The 22321-nt window shown below is 37.0% G+C and overlaps 2 protein-coding genes across 2 annotated transcripts in view; both read left to right on the forward strand.

The window, feature by feature from the left end:
* The window catches only part of LOC308223275 (uncharacterized protein), a gene marked incomplete at both ends in the record, with an annotated part of 33995 nt that extends 22602 nt beyond the window's left edge, over window positions 1–11393 (forward strand). The window contains 12 exons of the mRNA XM_080622030.1: window positions 273–341; window positions 1371–1439; window positions 2105–2173; window positions 3007–3087; window positions 3946–3981; window positions 5134–5170; window positions 5292–5849; window positions 6523–6764; window positions 7350–7437; window positions 7516–7605; window positions 9011–9193; window positions 11014–11393. Of these exons, the coding sequence (XP_080478156.1) occupies window positions 273–341; window positions 1371–1439; window positions 2105–2173; window positions 3007–3087; window positions 3946–3981; window positions 5134–5170; window positions 5292–5849; window positions 6523–6764; window positions 7350–7437; window positions 7516–7605; window positions 9011–9193; window positions 11014–11393 (1902 nt within the window). The remainder of the gene's footprint in view (window positions 1–272; window positions 342–1370; window positions 1440–2104; window positions 2174–3006; window positions 3088–3945; window positions 3982–5133; window positions 5171–5291; window positions 5850–6522; window positions 6765–7349; window positions 7438–7515; window positions 7606–9010; window positions 9194–11013) is intronic.
* Window positions 11394–11485: 92 nt separating this feature from the next.
* On the forward strand, window positions 11486–21341 carry BBS5 (Bardet-Biedl syndrome 5; the record flags this gene model as incomplete). The annotated part of the gene is made up of 12 exons (XM_080622031.1): window positions 11486–11547; window positions 13332–13414; window positions 14260–14325; window positions 15231–15280; window positions 15945–16072; window positions 16948–17083; window positions 18081–18176; window positions 18797–18859; window positions 19565–19699; window positions 19881–19964; window positions 21106–21129; window positions 21240–21341. 12 exons carry the CDS (start codon window positions 11486–11488, stop codon window positions 21339–21341), a joined length of 1029 nt encoding a protein of 342 aa, XP_080478157.1.
* Window positions 21342–22321: the final 980 nt, after the last annotated feature.

The following is a 22321-nucleotide window of genomic DNA, read 5'->3' on the forward strand; positions in this document are numbered from 1 at the left end:
ATGGAGCTCATCTTATAATATGGGAATTGTAATTCCTATGTAACTATTGCATAATTGACTGTACATGTCTTGAAGATGTTTTGACCACTGTTTATCCCAAATAACTTTCTTGTCCTGACCACAGTATTCATGGGTTAGCATTGCTCAGACTTGCACTGTGCTGTTCACTAATTCTCCTCTCTTTGCCCCATTTAAGTACAACAGATGCAGGTATCTATAGATAATTTAAACTTTGGTATTCACTACTTATTTTTTAAAGTATTGACTTTCAGGGTGACCCCGGTAGTAGAGGACCAGTTGGTCTCCCAGGTCCCCCAGGAGAAGGCCTGCCAGGATCAAAAGTAAGCTGTTTAAACAATTATGTCTCCTATCTTCTAGAATTAATTCCTCTGTTTTACTGTAAAAAGTAAACCAATAATGATCTAATAACCAACATGATGACTAATCCCTGCAAAAAGGACCACGACATAGGCCTGGAAATAACTGTAACTATAAAAAGTAATTTTCACAATGAAACCTCCCAGATTGGAAACTCTTATGCTCCTACAGCTCAGCTTTAGAAGTCTATTAATACAATGAACTGATTTAGAATGTAAATATAAATAAACTGAACAAGGTGAAATGCAAAGATTTTTCACCATAATAATTAATGTATTACCTGTACAATGTGGCTTATTGGTCCCAGAGATTCAGTTCATATTGGCATGAAGGCTAAGTCCAGAAGTAAGCAGTGGTTAAGCACTTCCTCGGCCAGTGTTAGTCACAAGGACCGGCATGTGCACAGGATCCTCACAAATGAGGAAACAGAGAATTTCATGCAGGGATACTGGAATAGGTATAAAATTAATATTGTGCTATGTGGCTTTTAATTGCTTCCTATGAATAACACGGAACTGAAATAATATTTTCTCTAAAGTTCTTTAAAAACTAGCTTATCAACTAGCAACAAGTATATTTGTAATGCCACATTAATATGTATCTCTATAGGTCTTACTGTGTAAAGCTTAAATGAGATGAAAGATAACACAACAATAAGAATCCTCTCTTAAATCTTAATTCAGTCCCAAATGTCCCACCAATACAGTCCATCCTTCAGTGCAACGTATATCTCTATCAGCAAGGCTATTCATATTCAATGAGCATTAAGCCCTGAGTGACTTCTTTGAAGTATAAACTGGATTTTAACAATCTGATAAAGCGTAAAAAGAGACTTTGTCAGCTAGAGCAATCTTATCCTCACTACTTACAAAAGAGCATCAATTTGGTAGAGGATGGACAGGAAATTACATGCTGGTGTAACAATTTATTGTGTATTTTTATTATAAAATTATATAAATATTGTATTTAACATATGCAGGGTTTCTCTCTAGGGAGCCATCGGACGCCCAGGACCACCAGGTGCTCTGGGACCTCCTGGTGAAGGTATTCAAGGAATTAAGGTAAAAAGACTCAGTGTCTTCAATATTTAACCTGTGTTGAGTGGTCAGTTTGAGCAGCACAGCGTTAAGGAGATTTCACATTTTTCTTTTATGATCAGAGCCTCAGGCTAGAAAATGAGAAGGAAACATGAGCACCTAGAAAGTATGTTCTATCACTACTGCTGTAAACAAGAAGCCCAACGACATGTGTATTGAGGAATGAGGAAGCAGGGCCGTCTTTTATCAGTGAAACAATAGCCTTATAACATTAAAAATGCAATTTCCTCTTCCCCAAGTCTCATGCCCACAGAGGCAGTGTGAAGTAGTTATGTAAACCACCACCTATGGTAGAGAAAGAGTCTCTATCCTGAATCTATGTGCAATATCAATTTTTTCCCAGATGAGACAGACTCAAGACAGAAATAAGAAAGGAGGAATGATAACAAATAAAACAGGATAGAAAGAAGGAACAGGAGAATTAGAACTAGTAATGGTAATAGAGTTTTTTGATATATATCCTTATGAAGCCTTCAAGAAATGTAAGTTAACTCAATAAGCTGTTGCCCCAAGTGTATCGAGGCACTTGTTAAAATACAGTTTGAAACACTTTTTCTTTTAAATTTAAAATTAATGTATGATGAATGATTAACACAAAGGATTAATATCACTACCTGGATTATCATCAGGGGGAACAAGGAATTCAAGGAATGCCAGGACCAAGAGGCCCCCCTGGAGAAGGGCTTTTGGGACAGAAGGTATGATATCTAAATCAGAGATGAAGTCCTAGACTGAGTCAACATACAGTCAGCTCTCATTGAGGGTACGTGAATTCTGTTGAAAAGGAATGGGGATTTGGGAAAACCCCAGTAATTCACGTGATTCACATTTTAATATTTTATACCAGCATCTCTTTCAGTGTTGCTTATTTTATTATCATATGAGACTTATCTTCTACTGCAACTTGACGAAATATTGATATTAGGTCTAAAATCTATGTCTTTCTTTTACCCACCCACTTTGGAAAATCTGGGGACTACATCAATGTTAAGAAAATGAGAAATATGGGTTGGGATCAGCTTTTGGATGTGATCATATCAGCTCAGAAAGGCTGTACGAAGTCCCATAACCTACTAAAAATCAAACCAGGAGGCACTAATTCATCTGTTTGTTATTCCAAATGCCTTTTCTGGGCCAAAAGGTTTCTCAGAGTGACCTTCTCATTATTCATTCCAATTGCCTGCTTGTCTTTCTTCTGAATTTCCCTACTGTTATTTTATTTTTCTCAGACACAGATAATAATGGCCATCATGCAATATCTCATGAAACAGCTCTGTCTGCATGGACTTGTTTGAGATGGTTTAATGTTCAAACTGTGTCTGCTATTTTTTCCCATTAAAATGCTTAGCCAATACTACAAGTTATTCAAAAAATTCACAAATACCAATTGATTTAAATAATGTCCAAAAAAGATTTCTAACTCATGTCAGAAGCTAAAGGTGAATTCAACAGGGGCAGCTAGAGAGAAACGTGCAAAGTGTAGTAAAAACTGACGTGCGCTTTCTGTCTGCTTACCAACATGGTTTTAAAGGGAGATCGAGGAGCTACAGGTGAAAAGGGGAAAAAAGGAGAAAAAGGTGATGTGGGTGACCCTGGATTATCTGGAGAACCTGTGAGTAACTCAAGTTTATCATGTCTGTTTTCTTAAACTGCTTAAAAGTAAAGCTGTGGTTTGTGTGCCTGCTATATAACTACATACAATCTGAAATACCTCATAAACTGAAAGCATGAAAACTATTTAAAGCATAGGAAAGACATTTCCATGCTGAATACCACATTTCCCAGATAAATTTCTCATTTCCCACATCTTGAGAAAGACGTGGTCTCTTTCTTAAGACTGTGAAAGACAATTGCCTTGTTTTAAGACAAAACTATGCAATTCTATTCCATGTCTATCAAGTAACTATAGCTTGGACCTTCCCTCAAAGCTGATGAACAGATGAAGGGAAGCAAAACAGTAACTTCTGCTGATGTGCAGGTCCCCAAAAGCTAGAAAGCAAAATGAGGTGCCCGTCTATTATGACATTTGCGTATTATTAAGCAGGGATATAAAAACACCATTGCCGTTCTTGCCCTGACACTGGCTCTATTAGACTCACATATGATGAAGCAGAACTCTGACTATTCATACCTGGTTTCAGGGAAGTATACAGTAATACCTCCTTTCCTGAGAAAGGAAACAAACACAACATGACAGACATGAAAGCTTTGCACAGATTACCATTTCTAATGTGAACTGACAAACAGTGATCTAGTGGGAGATTGAGGTCGTCCAATTCCTGTGAAAACCTCACCACCTTAGGAGGTTGTAGATATTGCACACACAAGATAATACCACAAGAACATGATTTTTCTAGCCAAAGTTCTTATTGGCCAAGTATTATTCTAATAATGGTATTGATGAAGTCATATCCTGAATTACAGTGTTACTAACTAATTGCAGTAACTTAATTAACAATCACTGTTGCAGGGCAAAACTGGACCAAAGGGAGAGCAAGGCCTAACAGTAAGCAAATTCTATTATTTAAATCCCATTACAGCAAGATATAAACAATAGACAATACTTTCAGATTAAATGTATCCTATGTTAATTATTTTGGAAAGAGCTTTCTGACTAGAAGTCATCTCAGTAATAATATAGAAATAAACCATGCAAATGTTTCTGACTTTTTTTCTCATCTACTTTATGCTGAAATGCAATTTAAAATTCCTGATGACGTTGGGTGGTTTTCTGCTATGTGTTCTTTTACAGTTAGTGATAGATGACCCAGGTGTGCACCTGTTGCAAGAAAGATTTTTTTTTTTAAAGTATTTGAGAGTCTAAAGAGCAAAGATCTTCAAACCTGTCATGGTCTATCACGCTAAAAACTTAGTTACATTTCTGCTAAGCCTGAACTGCACCAGACCCAAATTTAGTGAAGCATGTCAATGAGTATAAAAATACTACTGAGGTTTATGATGGAAGCTGAGCAGCAGTAGCAAAAGGTTGTATTTGAAATACTGATTCAATGCCAAATGAGTCCCATCATCCACTTAAAAAAATTTAACAAATGATTGCTCTAATAACGAGAAACACTTTGTTTGCACATCACAGAAGCTATCACTTCTCTGAACAGACAGCTCTGGTGGCAGCAGCTTTTTTTTTGTGCTGCTGAAAGCTGGGTAATACAGTGGGCCAGATACACCAGGGTTCACAAATCCCAGTTCCATTCTATGTTGCACTCTCCTTCATATGCCAGCTCACTACAAGCAATATGCTTCCTGAAGCTGGGTCTATTTCTCCACTCCCAATACATTTAAAAGGCTTATCCATATTATTCAGATGCTAAAATATGAATGGGTACTGACTTTAAGTTTTAAAAACAACAAAATCATCACAAAACATTGTTTACAGTAACAGTAGTTAATTGTTTTAGATAGAGGTATTACTGAGATGTGAAGTTAATGATTCTTATGTGCCATATAAAATAGCTCATTGTAAATTGTGGGACTCATGCCAAGCTTGGAAGGTCAGGTTTGAAAGTTAAACAGTAAGGTTTTTTTTTAAAGTCCCTGTAGGATATGGGTATTTATTATAAACAAAATCCTTGGTAGTGTCAATATTACAGCTATTTTGAAAGATGTAAATTGTAAAATATCTTATATTTTTCATATCCAGAGAGAAGACATAATTAAATTAATCAAAGAGATATGTGGTAAGTACTCAGGAAATTCTTACTTGCAGATTCTATTTTTTTTCTCTGTTACATTTACATTCTTCTCCTTTCCAAGAGGATCCCAAGTCCAGTCATGGTCTGTTTTATTTTTCCTTTGCAGGTTGCGGTATTAAATGCAAGGAAATTCCTATGGAGCTTGTACTTGTGATTGACAGCTCTGAGAGTGTGGGACCAGAAAATTTTGAGATTATCAAAGACTTTGTAACTGCTTTAGTAGATAGAGTAACAGTAGGCAGAAATGCTACCAGAATTGGCCTGGTCTTATATAGTTTAGAAGTTCGGCTAGAATTTGGTCTCAACAAGTATACAACTCAACAGGATGTTAAGCAAGCAATTAGAAAAATGCAGTACATGGGAGAAGGCACTTACACAGGAACTGCTATCCGTAAAGCAACCCAGGAAGGATTTTTTGGTGCTCGAACAGGAGTGCGAAAAGTAGCAATTGTGCTAACAGATGGCCAAGCAGACAAAAGAGAAGCTGTAAAACTAGATATTGTCGTTCGAGAGGCTCACGCAGCAAACATCGAAATGTATGCAATAGGAATTGTGAATACTTCAGATCCAACACAGGCTGAGTTTGTGCGTGAACTAAATCTGATTGCTTCGGATCCAGACAGAGAGCACATGTATCTCATTGATGATTTCAATACCCTTCCAGGTGTGTTCATTGCAGTTTTATTCTGCTTTGTATCTGATGCTTCTCAGAACAGGGCAGGGTGAGGGGAATCATTATCTTTGTGGACATGTTACATTTTGATAATGATCAAGATTAGTTAGAAGGTGCAAAGTAATAGGAACCTAGAGATACAGATTCTCTCCTTTTGAGGAGTTACACTAAAGGGCGATGATACATCACACCAATAGGGGGATGTCATCTACAGTGTAAGAAAACATCTTCATAAACTAACTTTCTAAAGCAGAATAAGTGCACTATAAATCTTCTGGACTGGAAACCAGAATAAAACCCACTGGGGTAAATTCTACTTAATCACTTCTGTTGGGAAATAACCTATTTTCATTGGGTTTTTCACATGAGTAAGGTAAGCAGTTATTTTCCCACTACCAACTAGTAGTTGTTCCTGAGCTCAGATGAATCTCTTTAGGTAAGTTCATTGTATTTTGTACCATATAGAGGACTTACAGGCTGGTCAATTTGTGACTTATAAAAGCCACAGTCCAGAGAACATGGAATAATCTTAGATGCATATAAATAATCCAAAGGAATACTGGATTACATGTGTATTATTTACACATATAAATAATCCAAATTCCACAAAGTACATTGCATTTCTCAGTATGATGAGATTTTTACCTTTTTTTTTTCCTAACAGCTCTGGAATCCAAATTAGTCAACCAATTTTGTGAAGATGAACATGGTACCTTAATATACAACCGTAATGGAAATGGTGCAAGCCTAAGTGGACCATCTTTCCATTCAGTATCTTCAAGTTCTTTACAGTACATACTTCAGAACAACAATGTTAATAGACAGTTGCTTTCAGCACAGACACCTGGATTATCTACAGTAGAAAGTCCTCTGAGTCTTGCTGATCTTCCTCAACCATTAGCTCCGGTATGAAAACTCAGCTTTAATGAGCAAAAGTTTTATTGATATTTGTATATATCCTTCTCTGTTGCCTGATGTAATATGTAACTTTCCTTCTACTTTTCTACAAGACAGGTATTATAATAGCTTCCTTAACCTGGTATGCTCGGAAGTGGTTGTTCCATGTAAGAGTTGTGATGTTGCATGCAGGCAGTTGTCTAATAGCTATAATTTATTCCTGATACCGCTACAAGGATTATTACTCCTGTGTTTAATGCAGTTATAATTGTGCCACAGTGTGAAACATAACATTATTAAAATGCAATTACACTGTAATAACTAAGTCTAAGAATAGTAATTAAACTCAATTGCAGTCTATATATTTAAGTTTATAAACAAAATTCTGTAAAGGTCAACTAAAAATCATATATCCAAGGTTTAGGATTGACAATTCTCCTGGTAAACCAGCCAGGTGAGGTTAAAATCCTGATTCTTAACACTGAAATCAGGGAAGGAAAAAACATTAGAAAACTTTTAAATGATGAAGGGCTTGTTTGTTTTGAGACATTTCACAATATCTGAAAAGCAAAGAAAATGAAATGCTTATTTCAGACCAAAGTACCTCCTGTAGTAGTATATGAAGCCTATGAAGAGGAACAAGAGGAGGAGGAACAATCCTTGCTGACAGTGGACACTAGAGGTACTTTTATCATCATTCATTTCTTCATTTTTGGCTAGTCAAAAATCAATGTCTCATTCTGTTTCTTTTCGCCTGCAGCTGCGGTACCATTGTTGCCATCTAAATCATCATCATCAGATAAAGTGATGACATCATCCCTTTCAACTGCAGGGCTCATACCAAGAACAGGTTATAGATCATAACCAGTTTTTCATTTTATTGCCTTTTATCCTGATACTAACTTTTCCTAAAGCTTTAAATCAGAGTAATTTTGTTCCATACTCTTTAAAACTTAATGAGGCCAATCAGTGGAACAGAATCCGTCTCAGGATTTTATACAGATCTAGTTGCAGTTTTTGTCTTCCCAAATTCCAAATCCCACTGCTTCACTTAGAGTAGAAGCAAGGTCAACCTGAGACAGAGCTCATAGATGACATTAAAAAAAAAAAGAGACCATAGTGCTAACTAACTGAGGTGGGCCAGTGAGCAGGTAATTTGTCAGCCAAGAAGGGGCAGTCTATGGAGATGGGAGGCTTCATTAAAGACAGAGAAGATAATTTTAGAGTTGAACAGGAAGAACAGAGTTCTCATTCACAGGAGAAGCAGGAAAAAATGGTGTTTAGTCATTTGAAGGAAAGTATAGTAATTAGCTGACTGCTCAAAGGATTATTTTCATATGAAATGTCTAAATGTATTGTGTTCATCATTTGGGGGATTTATACCAGTTCCAGTAATAGTATATTATGATGGGACCAACAAAAGAGAGCAATAGAAACATATTCCCATTTCTTGGGAACATGGGCATGACTATTATTCTGTCTCTGGCAATAACTTTTATTTTTAAAAAATGGTGTCAAGATACTAGATTCCAATGCAAAATATTGATACCACAATGTTAAATTTGAAGGAAAAGTATTTTCTGTCTCATGGAATTATTAAAGTGAGTGAGACTAAATTAGGATCACAGTCCTCTAATGCCTACCTGTAGGAATCATTAGACCAACACTTTACATTCAAACTTAACTAAGTATCTACATAATTACTACCATTGTATAAGTAGCACAACCATCAACAACTGGCACAAAATGAAGACTAAACTTTTATATTCTTCTAACTATACTAATGCCTCTTCCTCCACACCATAAAGAGAACTAATGTACTGCAGCAATGTACTGCAGAAGGATAATGGTCATACTTGTGGTTTGAAAATAGCAAATGCAACAAGCTTACAGCTCTTCAGCTTACAATTCTGGGTTGCTCAAAAGACTGGTTGCATATAATTAGATTTCAAAAATCAGATTTCAAAACTATAAGATTCATATTGTTTGCTCTTCTTGTATGTGGAACTATAATACTATTATTTTTGGAGTTACTAGAACCATGCCAGTAAAGGAATGGTTTACTTGACCTACTAAGATGCACTTTTAACTTGCCTCCAATACTAACATCTTTAGAAGCAAAAGTGAATTTCAAACTGCTGTATACATTAGCAGAAAAAGTAAAATCAAATTAGAGTTTGAAAGTTAAAATCTATGCAATACAATTTGACTCTTACAAACTGAATTTTTTCTATTCCTTTTTTCCTTTATTTCAGACACGGACCTCAGGTGCAAGTTAAGGCTGGATCAAGGGCCATGCCGTGTTTATATCATAAAATGGTACTATGATAAACAAGCCAATGCTTGTGCTCAGTTTTGGTATGGTGGCTGTGATGGAAATGGAAACCGCTTTGCGAGTGAAGAAGAATGTAGAGAGGCTTGTGTATTTTTTGCTGGAGGTAGGAATTTATCTCTACATTAACAAAGAGCAACTTAAAGATATTGATTGTTTGGGTTTGTTATCAAGTATCCAGCATGGCATGTAAAAACAAACCCACTGATTTAAAGAATATTAACATTCTGAAGTCATATGCTCACTGATTAAAAAAAAATGTGTACCTATGCAAGATCACTTTAACTCTGTTTGCATATATCGTATGATGAAGTCCTTATGGAACAAAATAGCAATTTTTCATCAGTATCAGGAGTACAAAATTTCCCTTTTTACTTAGATATAGTAAGGCCAGTATAGCATTTGTTGTAGTAATTGCCCTTCTTTTACCTAGATCTTTAAATACTACCATTGTATCATCACTAACTGTACCTCATTTAAAATTCCATATATATATGTCTTTTGAAAGCAATCTTTGGTCATTAAAATGATGTAGTTTGTTTTCTATTACAGGTATCTGATGTTTGGCATGGATACTGCAATGAAGATTTCACTTTTTTAAAGCACAAGTGTTCCCATAAATCCTGTTTTAATACTTCAAGCATAAATTACCAATTTCCAGATTACTTGCAAAGTACTACTCAGAACATACAGCAAATATAAATACAAAACATAAACACAGCAAATGCATAAACCTGTGGCCTGTGTGCTCTCTGGGTCACAAGACAGGGAGGTGGCTCACCAGCCCACCTTTCCCAACCACATCATAGTTACATTTAGTCCTTTTTTCTGTAAACTTTCCTCAGTTTCCATTAGCTAGCAAGATACATGACAAATGCAGTTAAAGCACATCCACTGATTTATATCAGTGATTATAACAACAGCTGGCATTACTAAATTAGGTTAGTGCATGTCTAAAGTGGTCATTGATGCATTTCTCTTCTGAAAGCCAAGTCCAATTTTTAAATGCATTTTAGTATTTTCATCTTTCTAAAAACCCTCTTAAACTTCTGTTCAAAACATTGAAACACATCATAGAGTGTATTCTTTATTGCCCATCACTGCCATATTGCTTTTACCTTTATGTCTGCCTGTGTATGATGTATTTCCTTTTACTTGACTTGTATACTTAAAAGCTTTTTTCTAATAAAACATTTCTGGGTTTACTGCCAGGACAGAGAACGGGTAATGGTACTTTTACAGGACTAAAAGCTTCTCTCACAGCCAAATTACACCTACTGTGTAATGTGCTCCTGATTAGGTAACTGGTTTTCTGACACAGCCCTTAACAAGACTGAACATGTCAGGCATCATCTCCTGCATATGAAACCTGACAATCTCTTTTGGTTGCGTTTGGGGTTTTTTTTCCTGAACACATGGCAAGTTCAGCATATCAGCAACAAAAGATGGAATGCGGCCTCAAGCCAAAGACTCACTACCCTTTCTACTTCAAGACCCTCACCAGTGAGCCTGCCTGGACATGGCAACACACTGCCTTCCACATGGGCAGAGGTAGAGGAGAAGGGATGGCCAGCACCCACAATGTTTTTTACTTCATGAAGTTTGCATCAACTTCCAGGTGGGTTTCAATGGGTTCCTCACCAATTCAGGGACCAGCTCTAGGGAACAACCTGCCAAACATCGAGTTTCTTCCTATGATTCATACTTAATTTTTTTTAATTGGTAGGATACTGCCATTAAAATTCAGCTAGATACAATTTTCAAGATATTTCAAACAAAAATTACAATGATATATCACATTTAGTAAAAAAAAAAGAAAAAGGAAGACCAACAATAAAACCCACGAACAAAAAAACCTCACCAAGAACCAAACACACTACTTAAAGCTGCAATTTACTGAGTAAGTGAGGATTTCACAGGTTTCAGGTTTCCTAACTGTACGGGGAATTGGTGTAACAATCCTCCACGGCAATACAGGTGTTCCCTTGTACCAGGCGAAGCTAAGACGAGAGGAAAAGCTGGAATTACTGTATGGGATGTTCCAACGACTCAAAGCATTACACTCTCCTTCACAAAACGTTCGCAAACGCCAAGGGGCACTTGGCGCTGCCGGGGCAGTATCTCCACGCCGCCGCTCCGCCCGCAAGCACGACGTCCAGCTCAAGGAACACACCAAACTGTACAACGACAGAAACCATTTCCATCTGCCCCTACCTCAGCCCAGCGCGGGTCGAGGGCGGGCGGGAGAGAGAGAGAGAGAGGGCGCCCTCCCTTCTTGCGGCACCGCAGCCAATCCCGATCGCTGAGGGAGCGCGAGACACCACCCCCGTTGCCAGGACGACTCGCGGACTCGACGGAAGGAGAGCTGTATCGCTGCACCCCGCCGCGGTTGGCTGCCATGAGCGCGGTGCTGGACGTGCTGTGGGAGGACAGAGATGTCCGCTTCGACATCTCCCCGCAGTGAGTGCGGTTGCACTGCTCTCCCCTTACAGGGGGGCTTTGGGGCCCTTCCGGCAGTTGTCAGTAGGCCAAGCGCTGTCTCTCCAAGGATCTGAGCGCGGCCGCCATTAGTGGCGCGGTGTATGCTGGGAGCCTTCCTAGTGTGGCAGCGCGGCGGGGGAGCCGCGATGTTCTGCGAGGGCGGGAAAAGGGTTGTGTGGCCCTTGGGGCTCAGGCGAGTTGAATGGGGAGCTCTTGCTAAGTGGAGTGAAGTCACCGTTTCCAATCTATAAAAGGGAAAATAATAAAGGTTGGATACTGGAGGACTGAGGGAAGGGTATTCTGTTCCTAGCGTTAGCTGGCGCTGAAACAAACTTAAAAGTCAGTGTCTGAGGGCATGGTTCCAGTCCCTGGTAACAGTGCTCGGTGTCGCTGCCGTGCTGTTGACAGCCTGAACGCATGGAAGCGGACAGTGGCTGTGCAGTCTGTGAGCAGCCGGAGCTGAAGGGTTGTCTCATCCTTGTGGCACCTGTGTCCTGGTTTCAGCTGAGATAGCTTTAATTTTCTTCCTAGTAGCAGGTACAGTGCTGTGGTTTGGTTTTAGTATGAGACACAGTGCTTCCTTCACTCCTGCGGGCCTTGACCTCTAATGAGCTGTGAGCTTTGTCTGGGACATAAAATTTATGCTCTGGTTTCAGTGGCAAAACCTTGCATAGCTTTTGTAATACGGAGCTACAAATTAGCAGCTGGTTGATGATTTTGGGGGTGGAGGCTGAAAGTGTGCTGTCACGCTTCATCTTGCTTCTACTCATTTGACCATACTGAGAATACTCTTTGCCCTCTAGAGATGCTGCCTGCAGTAATTTTAGAAACATGAACTTGTGTCTTGAACGTTTAAGCAGTTCTGTCTTTATTTTCTTGTAGAATTGTCATGTAGAAGAGCCTGCTTCAATATTTAATGCTGATGTTGATATTCTTGCTACCTCCAGTCTAATGTCTTTTGTGCTATTCTAGTGATGTATTATTGAGTCCATACTTTGTGTCTTGGTCCTGATCTTCAGTAGTCTCACAGTCTCTCATAGAATTCCGCTCCTGATAATGTATTTTATTTCTGTCATGCCAATACACTGAAGAGATTTGGCTGCTTTACAAAATACAATTAAAATACAGCAAAATTTCATGTGTACTTAAGTATTCAAGTAGTTAGACCAGTTAAATAAAGCAGAATAAGACAAACAAACAAACAAAAAATAAAAAAACCCAACAAAACAAACAAAAAAACCCAAACCAACTAACAAACCAAAAAGCACACACAAAAAAACTAAACCATACCCTTTGTGGATATTTCCTTTGCTGGCATCTATACTTTCTCAAGCATAACTCCATTCCTTATGATCTAAAAGTACAGCAAGGGGCAACAAACTATCCATCAAAAAAAGATGTGAATGCAACTTTTTTTGATTTTTCCCTCCTATTTTCACATACTTTATACTCCCAATTTTGGGGTATAGTTTGCTTGATCACACTTGCTACTTAATTACTTATTTACTGTTATAACTGAATGATGATGGTATTAATATTCTTCATATGCCAGATGTAGTGATATCAGTTTCAGGTATATAATGTTGATTTGTGTGTGTGTGCATGTTTGTATTTTTCGTTGTACATAGGATGCACTAAGCAGAAAAAAGAGGAAGAAGAGCAAAGTGGGAAAATAGAAATGGCCTTTTAGAGCATAAATCTAATCTGTTTTTCATTAGGGGTTCTTTTTCTTCCTTCTTTTTTTTTTTTTCTTTTTCTTTTAGACAAATGAAAATGAGACCTGGAGAGGTCCTTATAGACTGCTTAGAGTCTGTTGAAGATACCAAAGGAAACAATGGAGACAGAGGTAACTTCATACTCAGGGAAACTGTAAACTTTCTAATATTTAATATGTATAAGTTCTTTAAAGCCCTGTCTGGTTTCCATTGAACTCAGTAGCAATGGTCTGTTGCAGATAATAAGTCCTACCTTTTTCACAGATCTGTCTCCCCTTAGAGTATTTTCAAATGGGATCTCTTGTTCAAAGTTACAGGAAGGTGATAATATTGTCTCGGAATTTGTTTAGAATTGAAAGCCTTGTAAGTATAATCCATTTATAAACATCGTGGTGATCTTTTGCTGTAATCCTGTTTAATACTTAGGTTTTTTGTAACCTAGTTTAAACTGTGAATCAGTAAGGAATATATATATTTAGTGTGCAAGGGCATGAAGCTGCCAGCAAGCTGAGATGACCCTTCCTGGGGTTGGATGGGTTGCTGTACAGGGTACAGAAGTGAAGAAATTTGCATGTGACATAGAGGGGTGAGGTTATTCATGAGGACAGCTGCAACAGTTAACTCACTGCCTTCCCCTTCTCCTCCTCAGAGCAGTTCTGTACTGGTTGTGTCTCTGCAATTTTACCACAGGCAGGCAGACGTGAAATCAGTAACTGTTCTTGGTTTGGTTTTGAGTAATGCTGGTATATATGAGAGGTTGTTCCATCTGTTCCTTGCTGGATTTTCTCTCTGAGCATTCAAGAGAAAAAAGTGTTGTGATTTTTCTGCTGGAGTGTCCTGTGCTTTTGGGTTTTTTTCCTGTCAAGGAGAAGGAATATTCTGGTGTTTCAAGTCTAGAGGTAATGTACTGCAGAATGGAACATTTAAGTGAATTGAAATTCCTCAGATTAAAAATACTTACGCTCCTTATTTCCAGGTAGACTGCTCGTGACAAATTTGCGGATTATTTGGCGCTCACTGTCATTGCCCAGAGTCAATCTCTGTAAGTATCATCTCCTGTTAAACAACTGCAAAGTTCTAGTTTCCTTCGTAGTGGCATACTTGTCTTTCACAACTGTATTGATTACAGTATAGAATGGTAAGGTATGGTTCTGTTGCTCTGTGAAGTATGAAATAAACTATTACTAATGAATCTGTTTGTAATCTAGGAACTGTTGTAATAATTCATAGCAAAATATTAATATTCAATGTTAGTTTCTCAAAATAGAAGTTGAAGAGTACTTTAGGCATATTTTTCATTTGGCGTAAATGGGATTATTTTTTCTCAAAAGAAAGAAGAGTTTGAGATTCTTTACATCCTACTTGTACTTCTTTTTGCCACCTGTCTACTACTTACGTTCAATATTGTTCTACAGTTTTTATTCCCCATGAATACCTGCATTTCCAGATTTACTGTTGTAAGCTCTGAACAAGCTTCTAATTTTAACTGTATGAGTAGCTAACAGGGCTAAATTAAATATTAAATTAAATATTTAATTTAATTTGCCCTTACTTTGTTCCCAAATTATTTTAAGTGCTCAGTTCCCAATAGCCAGGCAATACTGAAAATCTGTATTCCATTCATAACCCAGAGTGGTTGTGGAATGTCCTTCTTTGGAAATATTCAAAACTCAGTTGGACAGTACCCTGAGCAGCCAGATAGATTTGATCCTGATTTGATAAAAGCATTGGACCAGATAACCTGGTACAAAAAGGACAAGGTCCTTTCCAACTTAGATTAGTCTTTGATTTTGTGGTGAGGGCCCAGACCATTAACCATACTGTGTAATGCTCACAAACAACACCCAAAGCTGTGCTACAAAATTCAATATTGTCCTTTGTTATTTTGACTTATTTTTTCTTGTTCTCAAAACTGTTCTTTTTTTTTTTTCCTCCCTTAACTTTTAGCTGTTGGTTACAATTGCATTATAAATATAACTACAAGAACTGCCAACTCAGTAAGTTTCAAAAAATACTTCTTTAAATAATAAAGCTGTAATTCATTGTTTATACCTATTGCAGTGTATTTCAATAATAAGCTGAAAATTGACTTGCAAGAACAGTAATAGAATAATAATGGAAGTTTAGTTTAAAAGTTGAGAGTATACATTTTTATGGGAGTGTGGGTTTAGTCAGCTTCCTAAGGCAGTAAAACTGGTGTAATCACAGTGGTGATTTCTTCTCCCCTCTAGGTAAGTCAAGCACATGTTGGTTCGTCATGTCTAAATTTAACAAAAGTCTAGATAGGCACTAATTTTGTGCAAGAAAGCTCTTCAATACATAGCCTAAATTTTCATGCAACTGTGAAGCAAAGGCGGGGAGATTATGTAGGTTCCCCTGGACAGCTACATAGTAACAAACACAAAAATACTGTTTCAGTCATAATACTGCAATTATATAGCAGGCAGGCTTCATAATTCTACTGTTGATGGAACTGCTACTTTCTCAAAAAAAAAACCCCAGTTCAGTTGAAGAGAGTAGTAGAGCAGTGGTAGCATCAGGATTACATATTCAGATATACTATTTAGAAAATGAATTTAAAAAATATGTCAAGATTATTTATGTCAAGTATAGTCAAGCTACTATATTGTCAAAATGCTAAATTTCATCTCTTCCTTACAGAAATTACGAGGGCAGACAGAAGCTCTGTATATATTGACTAAATGTAACAATACCCGGTTTGAGTTCATATTTACCAATGTTGTCCCCGGGAGTCCCAGACTCTTCACTTCAGTTATTGCTGTGCACAGGTAGCATACTTAAAATAGTGTTTGTTCATTTATAAAATTCAATGAATTAAATATGTGGGATTACTACTGCTGATGGATCAAGTATATAAAACCATATGTTAATATATATAATTGTTTACTTAACATTCAGAAAACTTTCCCAACAGAGTAGAACACAATCTCTAGAAGGAAGCGAGAGAATGATCATATATTCTAGTAGGTAACTGTGCATAATGAAAATTAATGTTGATTAATACCAGTCATTGATCACTTATTGGAACAAATAAAACCACAAAAGAGCTAATTTCAATGTGCGTTTTCTACCTGTATTTTCTGTCTATAATAGTTTACTGTAATTTTAGACCACTTAGTGGCCCCCCAAAAAAAAGTTATATCCTGGTCAAAACTCTAGTTGATGACAAAAGAGTGGATGTTTCCCACCTAAAGATAAGTCATCTGGATGAATTGGTGCATAAAACATTACCATAGGTTTCTATTTAAGAGCTGAGGAAAACAGGTGTATGTATATTGGTTGGTTGTGACTTAAGCAGCACTGAAAAAAGAATTCTATAATATGGGACCTAGAAGACTTATTCTTTGCAATGGAGGCTGGGAGATTACAGTCTTAAGGAAAAGAAAGAAATAGTATGCACATGAGGACTACAGGAGATCAAAACAGATGCCAAGAAAACCCTTTACATTTAAAGATAACTTCACTAAGGAAAAGTAAAATGTAATGTTTTACGTTGATGAAGTTTCAATAGTACTCTTCATTTTTGTGCAACATGGTGATAAAAAAAGTTGAAAATATACAGCATTTCATATTGGTGCTGAAACAAACAGTAAAGATAATAGAAAACACTTAAATGGTGATGTGTATTTTTTATTTTTTGCAGAGCTTATGAAACTTCTAAAATGTATCGTGATCTGAAGCTGAGAAGTGCATTGATTCAAAACAAGCAACTGAGATTACTACCACAAGAACAAATATATGATAAAATCAATGGAGTTTGGAATTTGTCAAGTGACCAGGTATAGTGAAAAATGAGACTATGTTGACTACAGCAACATTAAAATGTTTTGGCTTTCAATGTTTTGGTTTTGTAACCTCAGAGGAATTACCCTTAATTCAGTTCATCAGCTGATGCATGTGGAGAAGCTGATCCCATGTATTTGTTACTCAGTACAACAAAGTCTCTTTTGGCAACATGAAGTCTACATGACATTGCTAATATGCAAGGAACTAGATACCCCGTTCCTGTTAAAAAGATGTATTTATCTTTTTAAAGCTCTGTATCATCCTGAAGGACAATCATGTCGTTTCCAAAGTGCTCCTCTGAATATCTGTAAATTTACATGCAGCTTTGACTACAGTGTAAGACTATATTGTCCTTTGATTATTGGAAACTGAAAGCATTGGAATAAGAATCTATGTCTTAAAATATGGAAAAATAAAGACTATAAGGAAAAAATAGAAAACATTTATATTCTTTTACAGGGCATTAGTTGCAAGTATTTCCCAGAGCCATGAAACAAAATGGAAGCTGTTATTTCTGCCTGTGCAATTTTAGTCCAGAATGGAAATAAGATCCATCCTAACAAGCTAAAAAGTTCTTTCCTTTACACTCCCTTGGCACACATCTCCACAATTGCCTAAGTTTAACCCACATGCCATTGTACTTACGCTATACGCCAATTCCAGATCTGTACAGTTCAGAACACGCTCAGATGTTCATGTACTCCCATGAGGTCTGCTATGCTGTGGTTTGATCCTGCTTAGTTGCAGTAATGGGTGCTCCGAGCTTTTTTCACCATTTGGGCACTGTATCATTTAAAGATTGGCTCTTGTTCCCTTACAATCAACAGAAGCATTTTGACTGGTGTTGATGGGAAATAACCAGGCTTTTACTGAATTAAATATGAAGCTGTGTCCTGCTCATATTTGAATGGATAACAGTAATCACTGTATTTGGAACGAAAAAAAGGCTGTATACTTCAGAGCAGTTTTAACATGTCTTTTCTTTAATAGGGAAATTTGGGAACATTTTTTATTACTAACGTGAGAATAGTTTGGCATGCAAATATGAATGACAGCTTTAATGTCAGCATACCGTACCTACAAATCGTAAGTGTCTTAACCATTTTCAAAATGAACTGGCATAAGTTCAAGTATTCGGTTAAAACTTCCAGCTGACCAAAATTAATATTTCATGTCCCACAGTCAGAGAGGAATTTATTCTTACCAGCATCAACCAAAGGGTAGGGTTGTTTGTTTAGATTTTTTTTTTTTTTTTTTTGGGGGGGGAGGGGGTTGTAGGGGGTTTTGTACTTGTGGTTTTTTGTCGTTGGGGTTTTTGTGTTGTTTGGTTGGGGTTTGGGTTGGGTTGGGTTTTTCCTGTCCAGATTAACTGGGAGCTTTCACTGGCAGGTGTAGATGTTGAAAATGGCTTGCATTTCCAATTTTCAAACTATTTACAGTGATGCTTCATGCCACATACACTGGGATTAATGATCTGTGTACCTGATGTTCAGAAATGAACTGTTACCACTCCTGATAAAGACACTCTTCCCTGAGGTTCAGATTTGTAGTGGTAAATGGGAGGGAATGCTGGGAGCCAAGCTTCCAGAACCAGTAATTATAATAAGGAGTGTTTAAAAAAAAAAAAAAAAAAGAAAAAGAAAACCAGATTTTTATCAAGTAATTCCAAAATCTTTAACAAAACATTTTTACCTCTTTACCATTAGCGTTCAATAAAAATAAGAGACTCAAAGTTTGGCTTGGCGCTTGTGATAGAGAGTTCTCAGCAGGTAAGAACCTTCAATAGCCTTTTTTTTCATTGATTACATTTTCATATATAATAGTTGCCTAATTCCAAAACGTTAGAGGGCTACTTTTAAGATACTTAGTATTCCTCCTGTGGGGCCTTTTGAACACAGCTTTTGAAAAGCCCTCTGCACTGCTTAAAATGTCTGTGTGTTAAGGTCGATACGGCTGTTGTGAGTTAGAGTTTCTCTAAGCAAAGCAGCAATAAGGCAGCATGACTGGTTAAGTAAAATAACTCATAATAATAGTGTTAAACTGTATTTTCTGTCATTATCTTTGGGATCTAATTACTTCTATACCTAATCAAGACCACTATTTTTATTCTTTTTCACTTCTGTATGTGTTTTGCTCTAAGAGACCAAATTACTTTTCTTCAATTTGGCCTTAATCAGAAATGGTTTTAATGGTAGGATTTATTTTTAAAGTTCAACTAACTTTATGTACGGTATCTGAAAGCTTTTCTAATAACAGCATCAAGCTCTAACAGACTAAACGTTTGCTGAGTAGCTAGGAATAAATCACTTAGTATCACTTCTGAATTAGTATCACTTCTGAATTTCTCCCACCCATTTGCTTTTGATTTTCTGTGTAAAAAGTTTGTTGCCCATTTTTATAATGGGGAAAAAAGTTGTTTAAAGAATAAGCAACACCAATAAATGTAGTTTGTTTTTTTTCCTTTTGTTATATAGAGTGGAGGATATGTCCTCGGTTTTAAAATAGACCCTGTGGAGAAACTACAGGAGGCAGTGAAAGAAATTAATTCACTTCACAGAGTTTATTCTGCTAACCCTATATTTGGAGTGGATTATGAAATGGAAGAAAAGGTACTCTACTACTTAAATTTTATACATTATTGTGTTAACAGCAGTAACAAAAATGTATTAAACATATTAGATATGTGGATTTCCCTGCCCACGGCTTGGGGCGTTGGAACTAAATGATCTTAAGGTCATTTCCAAACCACACCATTCTATGATTTACTTACTTCAGTGTTTTGATTTGCAGCCTCAACTTCTTGAAGATCTAACTGTGGAGCAGGTTCAAGATGATGTGGAAATAGAAGCTGATGAGCATACAGATGCATTTGTGGTAAGCTGCTCCACAGAAAACAACATAAAATACTTCTTGTTTGGTTATTCAAGTGTAAAGCTGTAATCCTCTTTTAAAGATAAGCTACAACCAAACTTTCTATATTTAAAACACATCTACACACCTTTTATTCAAAATGCTAATCACTACAGGTATTTATTCTGTGTATGGATTTTTAACTTAAACTATTATTCAATGTAATTAGTAGTAGGTATTTAAAGTAACAGTTGTGTGTAGTTTCTCAACACAGTAAGATCAGGAATAATTTGAAAACTAGCAGTATAATATAGTATAATACATTATATTAAAGCAAGTCTTCCTCCTCTTGGAGCAGATTAATAGCTGGTGTTATCTGTATGCTCAGCATTCATCTAAAATTCAAACTTTTTGATTGAAAGATTTTTAGAAAAGCAGCAATTTTGGGTCACTCCTGACAACCTCTGCACTCCTAACGATACCAGTTTAGCAAACTGTATTCCTGTTTGTCTTCAGTGTTTGAGGAAAGGTTACTTTTTGAGATTACCTAATGCCCTTCTTTCGAGGAATTTCCAAATTTACTGCACAATCTAGTAACACCTGACTACATGACTGAAACCTGATAGCCTGAAGAGTTTGAGACTTAATTTCCACACACACAGAATGGGAAAGATTGTACCTCTTTCCCAGATTCTGTCTGAGAGTAGAAAAATTTGGTTAGTTGTTCACTTACTCTGTGTTTGTTTCTTAGATTGAATGTGATGGTAACTGAAATTTGATACTTAAGTTAGGGTTTGAAATTGAATAGTAGATGCTGCTGCACGAGGCAAGAAATGCTAGGATGCTGTCAGTTTGTATTCATATTAACATTTTATTCCCTTTATTTTTCAGTGTAACAAACATAATATGGATATTTTACCATTTAAAAATCTTTGTTTATAATGACGGAAACATCAAAGATTGATATTTAATGAAAAACAACATAATCACCAACTCCTGTTAGAACTCTCTATTTCAACATAGAAAAAACCCTGTTCTTGCACAGACTGGTTTGTTTAAGACAGCTTAGCAAACACAGTTTTAGCCCCAATGAATTATTAGCAGATTTGGCTTTAGACTCTTTTTCTCAACATTTTGAGGGGGTTTTTTTACCTTTCTTTTGCAGGCTTACTTTGCTGATGAAAACAAGGTAAGAACAGCTTCTTTCATACTATCAAATTCATGTTGTTAAAATGGGATAATAAAATTAAAAAGTACCTTCTGCTTTATTTTCTCTCATACCTCGTGCATTCCAAAAAGCAACATGATGGGGAGCCTGTTTTTTCAGAAGAACTAGGACTTGCAATAGAGAAGCTAAAGGATGGATTCACACTCCAGGGACTCTGGGAAGTAATACCCTGATTCAGATTGTCACGTATTTGTTTCTTAAGCAAGGAAAGACTCTCAGTTCTTACTGGACTTGTGAGATCTGTAGAAGATAATTCAGAAATATCAGAGTAACAGATAAAGAACATGCCAAAGAGTGGGGAAATATTGGGTAGTATGCCCTCAGGATATGTCATAAAGGAAAGATTATTCAAAACCCTTGTATATGTAAAAGTGTTGTATTTATTACGTTGTGTAAAGAGCTGGAGGACTACCAGTATCTAATGTAAGAAGGGGCAGGGCCCAAGCTGCTGGAGGAGGCCGTGCCCCCTGCAGACACTCACACATTCCACAAGCCTCAGACATCCTGCCCTTCCTCTGGTCCCACAGTGTAAGGCCCAAAGAAGTCCCTCCTCTCTGTCAGGCTGTGAGGACCTGGAAGTCCCTTCCCATTTTATTTCCACTGCCATTATGTAAAATGTCATATGCCACATTTTCACTCTGCTTTTGATTGGCTGACTGTGGGTTTCGACACACTCATACCCAGGTGTTTTCAGGCTTGTGACTGATAGGACGAGCCATCCCATCCTGCTTCCCCCAGAAGGTGGTCAGAGCAGGAACTCCCTTCCTCTAACAACACAGGGTCCACTGTGGTGTTTCAGCCACCATTTTATGGCAGGTAGCCACCATTTATTTATTTTTATTTTACAACTCCATGACCCATGTGTTTATATACTGCCCTTCAATGGGCCAGGACCAGCCAATACTAGTCATTTTACCTGCAAGTATGTTGGGAAAGGAAGACTCCTCTTCCTCATACATGAAGACCACCGTTAGAGATAGGGCAGTGTGTGGTTTATAGTTTGATGCTCAATTTAAAGTAGTCATGTATTTCTATACAGTGATGTATATCCTATAATAATTACATCTAAATCAGAGGTCCATAACTTGTTAAATGTTGTGCAACACAGAAATATTATCATATGCGGAACATTTTGTATCTAGGCATATCGGTT

Source organism: Psittacula echo, assembly GCF_963264785.1.
Source record: "Psittacula echo genome assembly, chromosome: 6".
NCBI classification, from domain to species: domain Eukaryota; kingdom Metazoa; phylum Chordata; class Aves; order Psittaciformes; family Psittacidae; genus Psittacula; species Psittacula echo.